Below are 20,049 nucleotides of genomic sequence, written 5' to 3' on the forward strand. Positions count from 1 at the left end.
ATAAGTTACTGTCAAGTTCAGAAACTTTGGCTAAGACCGTAAGCAGTCCAGGGACACCTAAATCCCGTTGTCCTGTTGTATCCAAGCGCCTGCAAACCACACCGTCAACTCCCTCCTCGTCAATTTCCTCCTTAGTCAGGATCGGAAGTAGTCCTGCAGGCCATGTCACTGGCATGACTGACTCTCCTATCCGGGATTCCTCCGGAGGATCCTGCATTGCTACGCCTCCTGCTGCCGCTGCTGCTGTTGTTGCTGCTGGGAGTCGTTCATCATCCCAGAGAGGAAGTAGGAACACCACTACTTTTACTAAACAATTGACCCTCCAACAGTTCTTAGCGAGGAGGATGAAGTACGACAGCAGTCATCCTGAAGCAAAACGTATAACTGAGGCCTTGACTGCTATGTTGGTGTTAGACGTGCGTCCGGTATCCGCCATTAGTGCAGTGGGATTTAGACAATTGCTGGAGGTAGTGTGTCCCCGGTTCCAAATCCCGTCTAGATTCCACTTCACTAGGCAGGCGATACCGAGACTGTACTGAAACGTCAGAAAAAGTGTCCTCAGTGTCCTGAAAAATGCCGTTGTACCCAATGTCCACTTAACCACGGACATGTGGACAAGTGGAACAGGGCAGACTAAGGACTATATGACTGTGACAGCCCACTGGGTAGATGTATCACCTTACGCAGCAACAGCAGCAGCGTCACCAGTCGCAGCATCTCAGAAACGCCAGCTTGTTCCAAGGCAGGCTACGCTGTGTATCACCGGTTTCAGTAAGAGGCACACCGCCGACAACCTCTTAGAGAAACTGAGGGAAATCATCGCCCAGTGGCTTACCCCACTTAGACTCTCCTGGGGATTTGAGATATCTGACAACGCCACCAATATTGTGCGGGCATTACATCTGGGCAAATTCCAGCACGTTCCATGTTTTGCTCACACAGTAAACTTGGTGGTGCAGAATTTTCTGAAAAGTGACAGGGGCGTGCAGGAGACGCTTTGGGTGGCCCGAAAAATTTCAGGCCACTGTCGCCATTCAGCGACTGCGTGCCGAAGACTGGAGCGCCAGCAAACACTCTTGAACCTGCCCCGCCATCACCTGAAGCAAGAGGTTGTGACGCGGTGGAACTCAACCCTCTATATGCTTCAGAGGATGGAGGAGCAGCAAAAGGCCATTCAAGCCTATACATCCACCTATGACATAGGCAAAGGAGGGGGTATGCACCTGACTCAAGCGCAGTGGAGAATGATTTCCATGTTGAGCAAGGTTCTCCAGCCCTTCGAACTTGCCACACGTGAAGTCAGTTCAGACACTGCCAGCTTGAGTCAGGTCATTCCCCTCATCAGGCTTTTGCAGAAGCAGCTGGAGAAAGTGAAGGAGGAGCTAAGACGGAGCGATTCCGCTCGGCATGTGGGACTTGTGGATGAAGCCCTTCATTCGCTTTGCCAGGATTCCAGGGTGGTCAATCTGTTGAAATCAGACCACTACATTTTGGCCACCGTGCTCGATCCTAGGTTTAAAGCCTATGTGGTGTCTCCCTTTCCGGCTGACACAAGCCTGCAGAGGTGCAAAGACCTGCTGGTGAACACACTGTCAGCTGAAGCGGAACGTGACACGTCAACAGCTCCTTCTTCATTTTCTTCCGCAACTGGGGCTGCCAGGAAAAAACTTAGGTATCCTAAGCAACCCGCTGGCAGTGATGCAGGGCAGGCAGGACCAAGTTTGGACATCTGGTCCAGACTGAAGGACCTGGCAACAATTTCTGACATGTCTACTGTCACTGCATATGATACTGTCACCATTGACAGAATGGTGGAGGATTACATCGGTGACAGCATCCAAGTAGGCATGTCAGACAGTCCATACCTGTACTGGCAGGAAAAAGAGGCAATTTGGAGGCCCCTGTACAAACTGGCTCTATTTTACCTGAGTTGCCCCCCCTCCAGTGTGTACTCCAAAAGAGTGTTTAGTGCAGCCGGGAACCTTGTCAGCGAAAGGCGTAGGAGGTTGCTTCCACAGAATGTGGAGAAGATGATGTTCATCAAAATGAATTATCAGCTCTTCCAGGGAGACCAGCCTCCAGAACGTACAGAGGGACCTGTGGTGGTGGATTCAAGTGGGGACGAGTTAATACTTTGTGAGGATGAGGATGTACACACTGAAGAGGGTGAGGAATCGGTGGATGAGGAGGATGAGGATGACATCTTGCCTCCGTAGAGCCAGTTTGTGCAGGGACACATTAATTGCCAGCTTGTTTTGTGGGGGCCCAAACGAACCAATCATTTCAGCCACAGTTGTGTGGCAGACCCTGGCGCTGAAATGATTGCTTTGTTAAAGTGTGCATGTCCTGTTTATACAACATAAGGGTGGGTGGGAGGGCCCAAGGTCAATTCCATCTTGCACCTCTTTTTTTTCTTTGCATTATGTACAGTTTGGGGCCTAGTTTTTCAAACTGCCATCCTGTCTGCCACTGCAGTATCACGCCTAGATGGGTCACGTGTTTGTGCCGCCCACTCGTGTCGCTTAGCATAGTCATCCAGCTACCTCGGTGCAACCTTTTGGACATAAAAACACTATTGTGAGGTGTGTGGTGTTCAGAATAGACTGGAAATGCGTGGAAATTAAGGTTATTGAGGTTAATAATAGCATATTAGCAGAAAAACCTACCAATTCTGTGATTTTATCTGTTTTTATGCTTTTTTTCAAAAAAATACAGATCCAAAACACAAAACCCAGAACCCAAAACACGGAAGGGTGGTTTTGGCAAAACCAATCCAGATCCAAAACACGAAGAAAGATCCAGATCCAAAACCAAAACACAAAACACGAAAAGTGGCCGCTGCACACCCCTAGTGCAAAGATGCATATATAGTGCAATGATGCTGACATAAGGTGCAAAGAAGCAAATATAGGGCCTGATTCAGAGCCGCTCGTAAGCAGCCGCTCGTTCGCTCCGAGCGATGTTCGCACAACTGCGCATGCATATGGGTTGTAATACGCATGCGCGAACCATTCATTGCGGTCGGAAATTGTGTGCTCGCAAATTAGTGAATGCCTTCTAATTTGAGTGACAGAATGAGGCGTTTGTGGGTGGTAACAGGGGAAGGTGTCTGAAAATGGGGAGTGGTGATCAGAACGCAGGCGTACCAAACGGTCAAAGCGGGGGTTTTAAGGGTGTGCTTAATTAACAAAGCAGCGTCATCGACCACATCACTTGGTTGTTTCTTAGACTGAACTGTTCGCATGATTGCGTAGGAAAATCCAACCACAAGCACTGCGAGCAGTTCAGATGCCTTTCGATGTACTCGATTAATCTAATAAATAGCGGAGATGACGTAGGATGCGAGCGGCCAGGGGGCGTTTTTTACAAAAAAACGTCCGCATGTTTTGTTCGCTCATTCAGACATAGAGGCGTCAACAGACCGCAAAGAGTGAATGGTCAATTTAAATAGCCGGCCCCTTTTTCTGGATGAGCGAGCGCAAATAGCGTCCGGCTCTGAATCAGGCCCATAGTGCAATGATGCTGACATAAGGTGCAAAGAAGCAAATATAGTGCAATGATGCTGACATAAGGTGCAAAGTGAAGAACTAACCTACAGAATCTATAAATGTGCAAATCATGTACTTGGTCATAGGAACCATTTCACTTCAAATTCCAGGTTGAGGCCTCCTGGGTTTAGGGTGCAGAAATCAAAAATTGTTTTCATCTCGACTTTGGCCAATTGTTTGGCCAAATCCCTCCTACGCCAGTGGCCATCAATATGACGTAGACCAATGAAGCAATTTATATCCGCAGAGTTACTGTTATGGCATTTTTAAAATGATTTGATAAGGCATGGGTTTCCAGCCCTTTATGGATGTTCCTTAAATGATCCCCAATTCGGACTTTAAGGGGCCTTGAAGTCCTACCAATATAAAACAAATTGCAACTGCATCCTATTGTATAAATTACACTTTTTGTATTGCATGTGATACAATCCTTTATAGTGCATATTTTGCCATTTATAGTAACTTCGGTAATTTTGTTCTTTCCTTCTCTTTTTATTCCCCTTCATCCCAAACATGTACCACAACAAAATAAACCTTTTGATTTTATACCTCCAGTATTTTCCTTTCTCGGTAATGCATTCTTTACCAAATTTGAACCTATATTTGGTGCCTTTCTATAGATACATTTAGGTACTATTGGTAGCTGTGAACCAAGTATTGGGTCTTTTTGTAGTATTCCCCAATGTTTACGTAAGGATTTCTCAAGGAGTTTGTGTTGACTGTTATATGAGGTGACAAATACCCACTCAAAATCCGGAGATTTATTACTCTTATTGATGTTATATTGTAAGAGTCCCCCTCTTTCTATTTGCTCTACCTTCTCACTGGCTTTTTCAGTATTGTTTAATGTATAGCCTGATGCCACAAATTTGGATTTCATTTCTTTCACTTGTGTCTTATATGTGCTCGGGTGACTGCAGTTTCTTTTTAGCCTTCGTAATTGGCCACCGGGGATAGAGAGTAGCCAATTTAAATGGTGGCAGCTGTCAGCATTAATGTATGCAGTTCCGACCTTCTGTAGGTAGAAGACGTCATTAAAAACAAAATAATTATTGGTTAAAATAAATTGAACCCCTTCTATTAAAAAATTTGTAATCCTCTATCCAAATCTCTATCCTGTAGGCATCCTGTAATTGCTTTAATACCTGTCTGGTGATCGATAATCATGTAAAGCGATTTAACATCTGCCATCACCATAATATGATTCTCCTCCCATGGAATCTTAGAAATTAGATTAAGGAAATCTTTTGTATCCTTCAAATGGGATTGATTTTTTATGACCAAAGGTTGTATAAAATGGTCGATGAATTCTAACATATTAGCTGTCACGGAATCAATTCCTGACACTATGGGTCGTCCAGGGGGGTGTAAGGGGTCTTTATGTATTTTGGGAAGTACATAAATGACTGGTATAACAGGTTCTGGATTCCATAGAAACAGGCTTTCTTTCTCTGTCAGTATGTTGTTTCCTTTGTATTTATCCAACAGGACTCCCAATTTATCTAATATCCCCTGAGTGGGGTCTGTATGGAGTTTATGATAGGTACTTCTATCATCAACCTGTCTCAGAATTTCTTTCTCATACATCTCCCTATTTAAAATTACCACCCCACCCGCCTTATTGGTGGGTTTACGTCCGTATTTGACTGAATATCCCTTAAGGCTTTACGTTCTTTGTTTGTCAGGTTAAATTTAATCTTTTTAGTGTTCATGGTTTGGAGGTCATCACTTACTAGCTTGTAGAATGTATCTACAAAATTTCCCTTCACATGGGTCGGGTTAAAAATTGATTTAGTTCTAAATGGGGTCCTATCCATGTCGACCAAGGTGTCTATTGCAGACTCATCTTTCAATAATAAGAATTTTTTTTTGGATAGTTTCGGAAGTATTTGTTTAGATCTATGAAGGTCGTAAATTTATTTAAAGGTATGGAGGGAGCATATTTTAGACCTTTTTCCAAAACTTTATTTTCTTCTAAAGTTAAAATATGTGTACTTAAATTAAAGAATTTAACTTTGCCATCTAGAATCTTAATGGATGTAGTATTATCCCTATTTATCTACATGGTGGGTTCCCCGTTTGGTTTCTTCAATCTTTTTTAATTTCCTTCCATCTCTCTATCTTTTCTTTGTCTTGGATCTATTGTTTTGTTCACTCTTACATCCTCTTTTAGTTACCTACAGACAGGAAGGGGGGTCCACCCCATAAAGATGGAGATACACAGGTTAGAGGAGAAATGGAGAAAAGTAATAAAAGGAAATAAACGATACCAATATCTTATGGAAGAGTATGATCATACATATTTTTTAGACAGAGGGGGAATTACCACCCAGCAAGGTAACTAAAAGAGGATGTAGGGGTGGACAAAACAAAAAAGATTGAAAAAACCAAATGGGGAAACCACCATGGAGATAAATAGGGATATCTATCACCAGTGATTTTGAAGGCTCCAGCCGCACCACTTCAGACTAGAGATGAGCGGTTCGGATTCTGTGGAATCCGAACCACTCCGAACATAGGGGATCCGAGTCCACCCGAACGCTGTTCGGGTGTTCCCCACCTGACTCAGATCCCCGTTCAGGGACTAACGGCAGCCTATTGTGTAGGGCAGACCACTGTGATAGTGGTCTGCCCTACACAGAACAAACAAACAGCCGCCAGCGGCAGCTGTGTGTTTGTTACAGCAACCAATGAGAGTCACCCAGACTCTCATTGGCTGCTGCACAGAGGGAGCCAGCTGGAGCTCACTCATGAGCTCCATCTTCCGGCTCCCTCCTCAGCGCGTGGCAGCAGAGCGGACGGCGCGGGAGCGGGGAATCAGGTAAGTTTTTTTTTTATGTGTGTGTAAGGGCCGGGGGCGCTACTGGGGGGCACAGATACTGGGAGGCACAACTACTGGGGGGCCTGCTACTGGGGGGGTCTGCTACTGGGGGGGGTCTGCTACTGGGGCCATACTACTGGGGGGGCCTGCTACTGGGGGGGGCATACTACTGGGGGGCCTGCTACTGGGGGGGCATACTACTGGGGGCATACTACTGGGGGGCCTACTAGTGGGGGGCCTGCTACTGGGGGGCCTGCTACTGTGGGGGCCTGCTATTGGGGGTGCCTACTACTGGGGGGCATACAAATGGAGGCCTGCTAATGGGGGGTCATACTACTGGGGGGATATACTACTGGGGGGGCATACTACTGGGGGCCTGCTAATGGGGGGCCCGCTAATGGGGAGCATACTACTGGGGGGCATACTACTGGGGGGCATACTACTGGGGGGGCACACTACTGGGGGCCTGCTAATGGGGGCAATACTACTGGGGGGCATACTACTACTGGGGGCCTGCTACTGTGGGCACTACTACTGGGGGCCTGCTAATGGGGGCACTACTACTGGGGGCCTGCTGATGGGGGGCATACTACTGGGCAGCATACTACTACTGGGGGGCACTGCATAGGGGGCCCTACTACTAAGGGGACTGCATAGGGGGCACCACTACTGGGGGCATTGTGTAAGGGACACCACTGCTGGGGGCATTGTGTAAGGGACACTATTGCTGTGGGCATTGTATAAGTGGCACTACTACTGTGGGCATTGTATAAGGGGCATTACTACTGTGGGCTTTGTGTATAAGGGTCACTACTGTGGGCATTGTGTAAAAGGGTCACTACTGTGGGCATTGTGTAAAAGGGTCACTACTGTGTGTCGTAACATAAATAAGAGACACTACTTTATGGTGTAATGTGAATCAGGGGCACTATGTGTGGTGTAATGTGAATAAGATTGTGCACTGTGACTCCTTGGGCCGTAGCCCATTTTGTAAACAAGTACTGTGATTCTGCTGGCCGTACCCCACTGGGTGGGCGCACTACTTTTCATTTCTGCCACTGCTGTGTGGCAATGTTTCATAGACGTGCTTTATACTGTGGTGTCTGTGTCGTTGTGCCGCTGCTTTGTCGCTTAGTAACCAGTCAGCTCACTGCAACCTTTGGCAAATAATGTTGAAAACAATATTATAAGCTGTGAGGTCTTCTAAATTGACTGGAAATTAATGTTATTGCGTTTAATAATACTCTAGGAAGAAAAAAAAGACCAGTTTTTGTGATTTTAGCTTTTTTTGTCAATTTTTGTAAAATAATCCAAATCCAAATCCAAAGCCAGTCACCGCAGTTTGGCAAATCCAAATCCAAAGCCGGACAATGCATTCGAACAAATCCAAATCCGGCAAAAATGGTCCGGCGCACATCCCTACTTCAGAGGTTATTTTACCATATCACCCAGTGCCGTTTACCACTTGTGGATTTTAGCCGAACGCACGGACATCAGGCACCGGCTCAGATTGCGGTGGTTCCATCCCGCAGAGTGAGCGTACTCAGCCTGCTCACCAAGCTACATGTTCTTTCTGGTGCCTCTGCCCAACGCTGAATCTCTGCGACCCTGCAACCACACCAGCTTTCCACGATCCAGGTTTGTTAGACCCGGAGGTCTGGCTGACACATGCTGTCTCCTCTCAGGTACCTGTTTTTAAAAAACTTTTTTGAGGAACATATACCATATAACTCCAGGACTCCTTTGAACTAATTTGAGCAGTTTCCACTGTCATCAATTGTGCGTTCCATATACACTATTTCTCACCTCGCTTGTTGGGACTTCCAAACTGACAGTTTACTGTGAGACTGATTCCTACCCAGGTGACTATTTGCGGTACATGGCACATAGGGTGTTCTTACTGACAAAGATTTTTGGGGATTATTTCCAGTATCCCTTCATTGGCTGTTAGTTATAGGGACATCAACCAAGGATCCTTACTCAGAGACAATTCAGAGCTGTAATTACATTTTTGCTACTTTTCAATGGTAACATCATAAGTTACATTTGGCTCAAGCTTTGCATTTTTTTAAAAAAAGGCTCTCTAATAGAGACACTTCAGAATTGGCACAAACTGTTATTCTTTTTTACGAGAAGTTATATTTATTTCAAGGTCTCTACACGTGGTCCCTTTCTTGCCATATAAGAGGTTATTTATATCCCTTGGCTATTTTACTTCATTACCAAAAGTGGGCGGCATGTTCAATTGATCATTGTTTTATTATTGTTTCATCAAATGCTTTCATTATGTGTATTTCCATGTATGGAAACATTTTTTTATCTTTATTGATTATTTTTCTTAATCTCCGATCTCATGTCTGTTCAATTTCAGTATTAAATACATTTTTGATATATACAGTATTTTCGATAATGCATTCATTTATTTAACATCCAATATATGTCCATTCAACCTGTCATCTTTGTTCTTTTTGCTTTAGGTATTAAAGCAGGATGCCTACAGGATAGCGATTTGGATGGAGGATTACAAAACTTTTTAATAGAAGGGGCTCAATTTATTTTAACCAATAATTATTTTGTTTTTAATGATGTCTTCTACCTACAGAAGGTCGGAACTGCATACATTAATGCTGACAGCTGCCACCATTTAAATTGGCTACTCTCTATCCCCGGTGGCCAATTACGAAGGCTAAAAAGAAACTGCAGTCACCCGAGCACATATAAGACACAAGTGAAAGAAATGAAATCCAAATTTGTGGCATCAGGCTATACATTAAACAATACTGAAAAAGCTAGTGAGAAGGTAGAGCAAATAGAAAGAGGGGGACTCTTACAATATAACATCAATAAGAGTAATAAATCTCCGGATTTTGAGTGGGTATTTGTCACCTCATATAACAGTCAACACAAACTCCTTGAGAAATCCTTACGTAAACATTGGGGAATACTACAAAAAGACCCAATACTTGGTTCACAGCTACCAATAGTACCTAAATGTATCTATAGAAAGGCACCAAATATAGGTTCAAATTTGGTAAAGAGTGCATTACCGAGAAAGGAAAATACTGGAGGTATAAAATCAAAAGGTTTATTTCGTTGTGGTACATGTTTGGGATGTAGGGGAATAAAAATAGAAGGAAAGAACAAAATTACGGAAGTTACTATAAAGGATTGTATCACATGCAATACAAAAAGTGTAATTTATACAATAGGATGCAGTTGCCATTTGTTTCATATTGGTAGGACTTCAAGGCCCCTTAAAGTCCGAATTGGGGAGCATTTAAGGAACATCCGTAAAGGGCTGGAAACCCATGCCTTATCAAATCATTTTGAAAATGCCATAACAGTAACTCTGCGGATATAAATTGCTTCATTGGTCTACGTCATATTGATGGCCACTGGCGTAGGAGGGATTTGGCCAAACAATTGGCCAAAGTCGAGATGAAAACAATTTTTGATTTCTGCACCCTAAACCCAGGAGGCCTCAACCTGGAATTTGAAGTGAAATGGTTCCTATGACCAAGTACATGATTTGCACATTTATAGATTCTGTAAGTTAGTTCTTCACTTTGCACCTTATGTCAGCATCATTGCACTATATTTGCTTCTTTGCACCTTATGCCAGCATCATTGCACTATGGGCCTGATTCAGAGCCGGACGCTATTTGCGCTCGCTCGTCCAGAAAAAGGGGCCGGCTATTTAAATTGACCGTTCGCTCTTTGCGGTCTGTTGACGCCTCTATGTCTGAATGAGTGAACAAAACATGCGGACAAACGCCCCCTGGCCGCTCGCATCATACGTCATCTCCGCTATTTATTTGATTAATCGAGTACATCGAAAGGCATCTGAACTGCTCGCAGTGCTTGTAGTTGGATTTTCCTACCGCAATCATGCGAACAGTTCAGGCTAAGAAACAACCAAGTGACGTGGTCGATGACGCTGCTTTGTTAATTATGCACACCCTTAAAATGCCCGTTTTGACCGTTTGGTACGCCTGCATTCTGATCACCACTCCCTGTTTTCAAGCACCTTCCCCTGTTACCACCCACAAACGCCTCATTCTGTCACTCAAATTAGAAGGCATTCGCTATTTTGCGAGCATACAATTTCCGACCGCAATGAATGGTTCGCGCATGCATATTACAACCCATACACATGCGCAGTTGTGCAAACATCGCTCTGAGCGAACGAGCGGCTGCTTACGAGCGGCTCTGAATCTGGCCCTATATTTGCTTCTTTGCACCTTATGTCAGCATCATTGCACTATATATGCTTCTTTGCACCTTATGTCAGCATCATTGCACTATATATGCTTCTTTGCACCTTATGTCAGCATCATTGCACTATATATGCTTCTTTGCACCTTATGTCAGCATCATTGCACTATATATGCTTCTTTGCACCTTATGTCAGCATCATTGCACTATATATGCTTCTTTGCACCTTATGTCAGCATCATTGCACTATATATGCTTCTTTGCACTGGTTTTTTTATTAATTTTAAATGTGATGCTTTACATAACTAATTTATTCATCTTTTATCTATAGAGGATTATATATTGAAAATTGCCCCCTATGGACTGATCGATTAATTTTTTCACTATCTACTTGGGACACAACATCCACACAAGATTCCTGGTTTGTGTACATCACCATAGCAACAAGTGTGGGTCCAGACATTACGTACCTCACAGGGGAGGTAACTTCATAATGCAACCAAAGGATATGGATTGTACGAAGTACCCAGAAGTTACGCGACATTGTCAGGATATACCGTCCCGGTGCAGCAAAGGATCATGGACATTATAGTTTCCCTATGTATAGAGATCAACTGCGCCGGCAGTGTACGGATTGAACGGGGGGGTTTATAAAGTTTGCCGTGGGTGGGATCAGCATTCACATTTTGGACACCTTGAAAAAGACCACCGGATTGGGGTCGGTGAAAAGACGGAGGATATCAGATGCTGATGGAGGTTGTGCATACCCGGAAGGCTGAGGAGATGAGCACATACCAGTGGAGTGCCTGGGACCTACACTGATGTATATCATCACATGCTTACTGAGGGCTGCCTGCTGACAGCCCTCCCGGCCATCTGGTAATTGCATACCTATGTCATATGAGATACCCTGCCTAGGGAATGTTTTATGTGATTTTAACTGCTGATGTTAAATAAAACTGCTTCACTATATGCACCTTTTTTTCTATTTCTGAGCATTGTAGTCTCTCCTGAGACTGGCCATCTGTAAGAATAATATCCAGTTCCTGCAAAGTGATTGGATTAAGCAAAGGGGACTAATAAGTATTAGTGCGCACATATTCACTTTCTTCACTCACTCGTACATTGCAACTCCTGTGTGCAACCCATTGCCTGAACAATGTATTCCTACCCCGGATAGTTCAAGTCTCCAGGTGTACTCTGTATCCTGTATTTGTAGTCTCCGTGACTTCATTGCTACTTTATTGATTCCAGCTAGTTCCATCTGTTTCTGTGTTACTCACCTCCATGTGCCGCAGCATTTGCGCTGTCCTACTGGGTTCCATCTGCCAATGTGTTCCGGTCCTGTCAGCGCCGCAGCTGTCACCCTGCGCTCAGATCTGCTACTCATCTGCTGCTGCTTCTCTAACACCTGTCAGCATTGCAGTGTCCACGCTGTCTACCATCTTGGAACCATCCACCATTGTGCTCTGTTACTTGCCTGTCCTGAAGTTCCCATACTGCATAAAAGTCAGTTGAAATGGAAACGGTATACTAGCAGGTTGGGGTGCGATGCCACAGCCAGGGGAGCCCTTTCACTGGGTATCCCAGCCAAAGCATCAACCCTGACTGCTAGTCAGCCCAGGCCGGGGATACCCGGGGGCAATAAAGGGTTCCCCCTCACCAGGGCATCCCATGCCAAGGCTGATAGCCCGGGGCTATCCATGGCACTCCTGGGCCAGTGGGTGCCAAGTTGATAGTGTACTGTGGTGTAAAAAATAGAAGTTAAATATTGTCTTTTGCAGTGGAACTACAGTTCCCTGCAAGCCTCCCTCCCTGCATGCTGGTACTTGGAGAACCACAAGTACAAGCATGTGGGGAATTATGGGCCGGCTGGTACCTGTAGTTCTACAGCAAAAGAAATATTAAAATAAACACAAGACACACACACCGTAATAGTAAGAGTTTATTAACATACATGCACTCACATTTACACACACATGTACACATACTCACCTATGTATCCATGTAGCCATTGGTCCCTTTCTCCAGTAGATTACCTGAAAAAAAAAAAAACATACTCCCCTTCTCCTATGCGTGGATTGGTCCTCTTTGTTCCAAAGTAGGCAATCCCGGGCTTGGCAAAACAAAAAAACAAGCTACGCGACCCATGGACAGTACTAGTCGAATGAGAGCTTAGCGGCAGGATTTCACTATGGAAACCCCACCGCTGAGTGGTCATTGGCTGAGAGAGGCTAGCCTTCCACCTCTCAGCCAAAGAGCAGTTCTCATCATTAACTTCAATGGTGAGAACCGCGATGCCCATTTAAAAAATGCTGCCTCAGCACCATTTTTGAAATTTAAAGATGGCTGCTGTGAGCCAATAATGACTTGCGATGTCATCATCCCGCCCCTGCGCAGCTCTTTGTTCTGCTCAGACCTCAGTTGCATAGACTGCATGTTTGTATTCCAATGAGCACACAATTCTGTGAATTAGTAGCTACACCATTTTGTGAGTTACAGCAATCTCACTCTGTGAGAGTGCTGAATCTGCAGTTAACCACAGTGTGTGATGGCATACCATATCTGTATTTTGCAAGGAACACGTCCATTAAGGCATCAGCAATAATGATCAGAATTTAATTTCTTTTTGAAGTCTGAGTGACAGAAATTCAGTAGGTTTTGTGAAATTTCAGAATATGTCTAAGAAACCATAATGGGACATGTGATACCATATTGAAACTTCTTTTGTTTTTTTCATTGAAGCAACACAAATAATGAAAAACAAAATATATTTTTTACTTTTTTAAATAAAACTACATTATAGGAGGACCTCTATCGGGTTTTATCTAGTACTTTGAAGATCATCATACCGAGGATACTCTATGTGGAGAATAATCAGGCTGAAATCTAAATCAAAGAAGAGACTGAGGGCCTGATTCAGAGCCGAACACTCTGACCAGAGCGCTTGCTCTGAATCAGGGCCCTCCTACCTGTTATTGGAGCGGCCTCTTGGAAGCTCGCATAGCTGTGGGTAACCACCCACAGCTATAGCGAGCGTCCATGATGATGGTCACGATGGTCAAGACCATCGCGACCACCGGGCTTGCGACGAGACCCTGCGGTAGGGTCTCGCTGCCGCAAGCCCTGGAGTGATTTTGGCTCTATCAGAGCCAAAATCACACCGACTGACATCACTACTGATGTCAGTGGGGCCGGCCCCAGATGGTAGGCGTTCCCATGAGAACGCCTCCGTCTGGCAGCCACGCCCCCGGCACGCCCACCAAAGGGGGCATGCTGTCACTCACCATTGACAGCATGCCCCCTTTGGTGCGAGACCCCGAGCGATGGATTCCTCGTCGCTCGCCAGGTCTTGCGCATGCGCACGACGGAGCTCCCTCCATCATGCGCATGCGCATTCGGGCACCTTCGACCCGCTTGAGAGCATCCTGCGCTCGCGAGCGGGTCCGAATCAGGCCCTCAGGGTCTCAATCAGACCCGGTTGTAAGATGCAAGTGGTCGCTCTGACTGAGGGCGGCCGCTTGCATCGTGAAGTGCGGCCTCCTGGTCGATCGCTAAGCTGTGGGTTACCACCCACAGCTCTAGTGAGCGACCAGGTTGATGGTCGCGATGGTCAAGACCATCACGACTATTGGGGCCTTTCGACGAGACCCTTAGGGTCTCGTCAACCGCAAGCCCCAGGAGCTTCCTGCACTGATCGAGCAGGAAGCTCCCCACTGACATCATTGCTGATGTCAGTGGGGCCGCCCCCAAACGGCAAGCGTTCCATCGGAAATGCCTCTGTTTGGCCGGCCACCCCCCCATGCCCACCTCCCAAACGGGGCGAGCTGTCACTCACCAACGACAGCTCGTCCCGTTTGGAGCGAGACCCCTAGCAACAGAGCGCCCGTAGCTAGTCGGGTCTCGCACATGTGTACGTCGGACCCGGCTCCGACGTGCGCATGCACAGTGGGGAAACATCGACCAGGTTGCGAGCGCTCAGCGCTTGCGACCGGGCCTGAATGACCCCCTGAGTGCCTGGTTCACTACAGATCGCTATTGCGATCTCAGCTCCGATTACGCATGCAGATCTGCTGCAAAAATATGCTAATGTTTGCAATCGCAGGCCAAAATAAGGAAGCCCACTTCCTGTTGCTCGAATCCGTAATACCTTGCAAGTCTGTGAAAACATCGGTACCGTCAAGTACCATCGGAGCCTCAACAAAACCATCACACAAGGACAGACCTTATTCAGAAATTGCTAAACTTCCTACACGCAGTGAGAGCTCTGGCTGCATATGCCATCGCAGTGGCTAATTTATGAACGCCCCTGTAACAGCGTTCAAACGCACTGACATGCCTGCATTTCGCCAACCACCTCCCGTCACCACCCCCAAATGCTCTCTTCCTGTTAATCACTTTGCGATGGGTCTGTGTGGTCTCTGCAATCACAGTGATGCCTTCATGCATGCGCACTGCAATGCATGTGCAGTATGCAACAATCAGCCATCTGCGTACGCGAACACAATAGTGATCTATAATGAATCAGGCCCTGAATTATTTTATGTATTACATTCAACACTCTCAAATCACTCAAGTTAAGTGCATTACCTTAAGGGCTAGGGGGAACATGATAGAAGAAAAATAGTTCTCATTGGAAATTTGACCAGCTCTCATAGATTAAGACTGAACACACATATATGGTTTTTTTTACATGTAAACCTGTTTTATTACCCTAGAGTATTTTCTTTATATGACTATTTTCTTGTTTTAAATTACAAATGTTCTAACTGACATTACGGTTAGTTTTTCAACATTTACCAAGACCCAATCTCACCTTGTTCCCGTCCCTCTCCAAGATAAAGGGTCTTTTCCACATCCATATCCCCTTGGTCAGGCCATCCATCCCAATCGACCATTCAAACCCTGTGAGGGGATCATTAAGTTCACCCAGGCTGACCGGCTGCCCTCTCTCCTACAGGGGAAAATACAGAAATTAATTAATTTACTTGATTTGCCATTCTCAAAATTGCTGTGCATATGATAGCTCCATATAAAGGACAATGAGGCACAGCAAATGGCATAGGTATAAAGGATAAGGAGGTCTTTTGCAATTTAAACACTGAAGGCCATAACAGGCCTGGGGCGGGATGCAGTAAACGAAAAATGCGGTAAACTCCCCGTTTACTGCATTTTTCATATGCATCATTCTGCTATCCACCGGGCTCTGATGCGGAGGGTAACGCCAGCTTTCACTGGCGTTAACCTATAGAAGCCCTTTGGGCTTCTGCTGCATCATGCTGCTATGAGGGATCTGATCGGATCCCTCCCAGCATGCCCCGCCTCATCAACTCTGCGCATGCGCAGATGGACTCCCGGGTCATAAACCTGGAAGTCGACTGTGCTGCAGAGATTGCATAGGACAGCTATTATCGGAAGAGCTGTCCTTTGCTGTACAGATCGCATATGCTTGTGCATATGCTATCTTTACAATTACGATGTTCGGCGGTAAGTGTTAGTGCATACCGCCCCAGGTGTTAGGTGAGCAAAACCTCAGAGAATGGACAAGCTACAGGCAATGAACCAAACACCAATAACTCAACTCTTCAACAGCCATTTTCAATGCCCTGCTTCCTCACAGCCTAGATTACACAGCTACAGACATTATTGTTATAGCTTTACCAAACTAAAGAGTTTTCTAATGTCCTGATTATGGACCCAGCTACAGAGGAGGAGTAAGTCTGCTGGGTGTGCCAGAAAATCAGTTGTGGAGGCCATTGAATGAATATACCTCTGATGAAGCTGTGAGTACCAGTGAAATGCGTAAGGCTTTGAGATACTAACTCAAACATGTTTGGATCCAGTATTGCTGACCAAACCTCATTGCCAATATCTGCTCCACCATTCATCATCCACCACAATTGATTTTCTGTCTAATACAGCACCAGGTCCAGATTTATATCTAGTGTTACCCTACTATGATTCTGAACTTACCTGGACTATTTACAACGCAGGAGAACTCCACATTTGAGAAGCTGTTAATAACCATAATTTAATATTATATGAGACTAAGGGGTAAATTTACTAAGATGGGAGTTCTATTTAAGAAGTGATGTTGCCCATAACAATCAATCAGATTCAAGGTATTACCTTTTAGAATGTGCTAGATAAATGAGAAGTAGAATCTGATTGGTTGCTATGGGCAACATCACTTCGTAAATAGAACTCTCATCTTAGTAAATTTACCTCTAAGGGTTCTTCATCTACAGTACTGTGAAAATTTCCAGCAATTGGAGTTTCCAGGGGGAGGCACTGGTATATATTTATCAAGGCACACATCAGATATTTGAATTACTGTAGATTTGAATGTGTGTCATGTTATGAATCTTATACACTCATCATATATTATTTTTTTATTTCATCAATCAATAAATACATGTTTATAATTTACACACAGTAGTTCTAGTGATTCTCAGCACAATTTCATGTTGCACCTAGACAGGGGACTATCCTGCCAATGACAGCTGCTGTCTATATAAATTACTGTAACCTCTCATACAAAGCTCCAGCCGGGGTTTCCTTGGGGAACTTTTTGTTTGTTTAATACCCAGTCAGTGTCTGATCCTTACCAGGCTGTGAAGGGCTCTCAGTATATAATTCATCAGAGTGGATTTCCCCTTTCGTGTCTCCCCGATCACACAGATGAGACACAGGCGGTAACCTGAAATCTCACTCTTCAGGAAGTAGCTCTGTACGGCGGATTCATCTAACTGCAGCCGGCCCTGTGGATCAGTGGAAACCAGCGGAACAGCAGACGCAGGAGCCTGATAATAAAAAAAACAATAAACCATTTCCTGTATTTAATATTTTCAGAGTAGATGAGATGAGAACTGATTAAGTTTAAGTCTATATAAGAGTCCTTAGTTTTTTGTAATTGGCTGGAATGTGGTCAGCAGTTGCTAGGTAGAGTAGTTTGGGGGAGTTATCATGGTTGGTTGGTCTCTGACTATGTGGGAGCTCGTGGGAGTGGCTTGGTGGACTTTATAAGGCTGGTGTACGCCCAGCAACTTCCTTTTCTGGACGGTGTTTGTCCCTCCCTCCCTTCCCTATCTCTTTACTGTGCATTTTGTTGTGTATATTCTTACTAACACTTGCTATTGTTGTGTTCGTCGAGAAGGTGCTACAAACCAGCGGCCATGTAAGGTGTAAGAAAAAGCTGTGGAGCACATATCATTTGAATGGTCGTAGTATGGCCTACCTCTGCGGGAGGACTTTGGGCATCTGTCTCTGCAGACACGCTCGTACTATGCAATATCATAGGGGTTGTGCGTCTTTACAGCTCAGCTTACAATGGCCACAGTTGGGCGTATCAGTCGCTCCCTAATATTGGCTAAGATCATATGGCTGGAGCTGATTGGTTGTAGCATCCTTCTTTGCCTCCCAATAAATTAAATTAAATAATGAATGTAAAATTCAGGGTCATACCTTTAATAAAAGCGAGTTCTGACCATTTAACCAAAGCAGTCTGTGTATGTGTCTTTATTTTTAGTATAAGTTAGTGTAAGCTGTTATATATTGTATTTTTAATTGCAATAAAGTTATGGACGCCTTATGGACTTTTCTACTGTGCAGAAATCTATTCATTAACTAAATCTTTATTTATCTCTAACAGCAAAACAACAAATAGCCCTTAATTCAAATTATCTATTCTACTGAATCCATCCATATATTTTATTATATATCTACCTCATTCTCTAATACCATCTTTTCCTGTTTGGCCTGTTCTTCTATGCCAAGCTGGACCTTTGTAACCAGATGTTGGAGCCTATAGGCCGGTATGAGCTGGTCTTTGGGACAGATCCTCCAGCACTCTGGACAGCGGTATCCTTGTAGCCGCACGGTGTCCCAGTAGGAGGCGATGCAGGCTCTGCAGAAGGTGTGTCCGCAGGTGATAGAGACTGGGTCGGTGAGCTCCTGAAGACACACAGAACATGTAATATCCTCCTCTAGCTTGGAGAAACCAGCAGCCCCTTCCATGACAGCTCTAATGCAGATATATTCAGGAATATGTGTAATTATTCAAGAGAAGCTGCACAAATCAGAACACTTTCCTAACACTAACAGAGAATCACAAACATACACAGTGCTGCTATAAAGTTTACTAAGTCTTCACAATTTCTGTATAAATTTGTCATTAAGTGTTTTCAATCTATACTGAAATTACAAAACTAGATAAAGATAGACTAATAAAAACAACTAACACACAGACCTATATTCTTTATTATTCATTTACACTGTAGATCAAAATGAATATTCAATGTATTTGCCAGAGAATGTTTTGAAACTTTTGTTTGTTCCTATTGTTTGTCATGAAACAAGAATCTTGCAACATTGCACACTTAGGGCCGTATTCAGATGTGAATTCAGACAATTTTTGCCAAAAATATGGCAAACTTGGCCGATTTCCAACAAAACTCAGGCAAAAAGTTTTCTTCACTTCAAATCAGGAGAAAAAAAAAGTGAAAACCCCATTTTTTAATAGAAATATGGGGATCTCTTTCAGAACCCTTTGGACACTCCCCCCCCTCTAATGATAAATTACTACAGATGAGCGGAGAACTGAACCCACCCGAATTTAGCAGATCAGAGTCAGATCCAAGTAGGCTCGGAGTTTCCCGCCTTACTCGGATCTCAAAACCGAGGCAAACCCATAGAGTCAGAAATCTCGCAGTTCGCAAGCTTTCATCTCTATGATCAATGTAGTATATAGGGACCACGCAACGGATGCCATTTCACTCCGGCTGTAGAAACTGAATAGGGAGGGTGGGTAGTGTAGGGCTGGGAGAGGTGCTGGTACTGATCCATTCTGGCCTTAGGTCACGGTGCTGTCACTGTCACTGTGCTGTCTGCTGTGTCCTGGGCTGGTGCTGCTGATCCATTCTGGGTTGGTGCAACGTAATACTTAAACCTTAAGTCTGAAATTTTGCATTTGCTGCTCTGTTCCACTTGTTCACAATATATCTGTCAGGACTGTGACTATTTCAGTACATAAAGATAAACTACACTTGCCAAAGCTCCATTGTGGTCATTGGAAGAGCTATCCTAGTTGCTGGCGTTCTCCACATGCAGAGTACAGAGAGTTAAAGTAATCATCTGTTTCTTAGGTGTTGTCAGGTTGTGGGATTTCTAGATTCCATTTGGGTCACATGTTCTGAACTTCCTATGGATCACAGACCTCTAGTATAAAGCCTGTTACTAACTGTGTCTCAGTGTCTGTGCAACGTTACTTTCAGGTCTCCTGCCAGATCCCCGCTGTGCCTGTGGTTTGCTGTGGACTTTGCTACATCTCTGCGTGTGTTCCAGTTTTAGTTCTGATACAGGTTACCAGCCGCACTACAGAGCTCAGCATTGCCATTGCCTATTCTGCTCTATTGCTGTGGTTCCATCTTCTGCTGCATTATTTGCTCTGCCTGTTGTCATCTACAT

At 44.6% G+C, this 20,049-nt stretch overlaps 1 protein-coding gene across 1 annotated transcript in view; it reads right to left on the bottom strand.

Annotated features, from left to right (window-relative positions):
- Positions 1 to 18,600, bottom strand: part of LOC148517815 (RING finger protein 112-like) — a 120,538-nt gene extending 101,938 nt beyond the window's left edge. Inside the window, exons 1-3 of the mRNA XM_088478184.1 lie at positions 18,310 to 18,600; positions 17,193 to 17,387; positions 15,401 to 15,538 (exon numbers count right to left, since the gene is read on the bottom strand). Of these exons, the coding sequence (XP_088334310.1) occupies positions 15,401 to 15,538; positions 17,193 to 17,387; positions 18,310 to 18,600 (624 nt within the window). The remainder of the gene's footprint in view (positions 1 to 15,400; positions 15,539 to 17,192; positions 17,388 to 18,309) is intronic.
- Positions 18,601 to 20,049: the final 1,449 nt, after the last annotated feature.

The sequence above is a fragment of the Taudactylus pleione genome, unplaced genomic scaffold (genome assembly GCF_031769625.1).
Source record: "Taudactylus pleione unplaced genomic scaffold, aTauple2 ptg000209l, whole genome shotgun sequence".
NCBI lineage: Eukaryota > Metazoa > Chordata > Amphibia > Anura > Myobatrachidae > Taudactylus > Taudactylus pleione.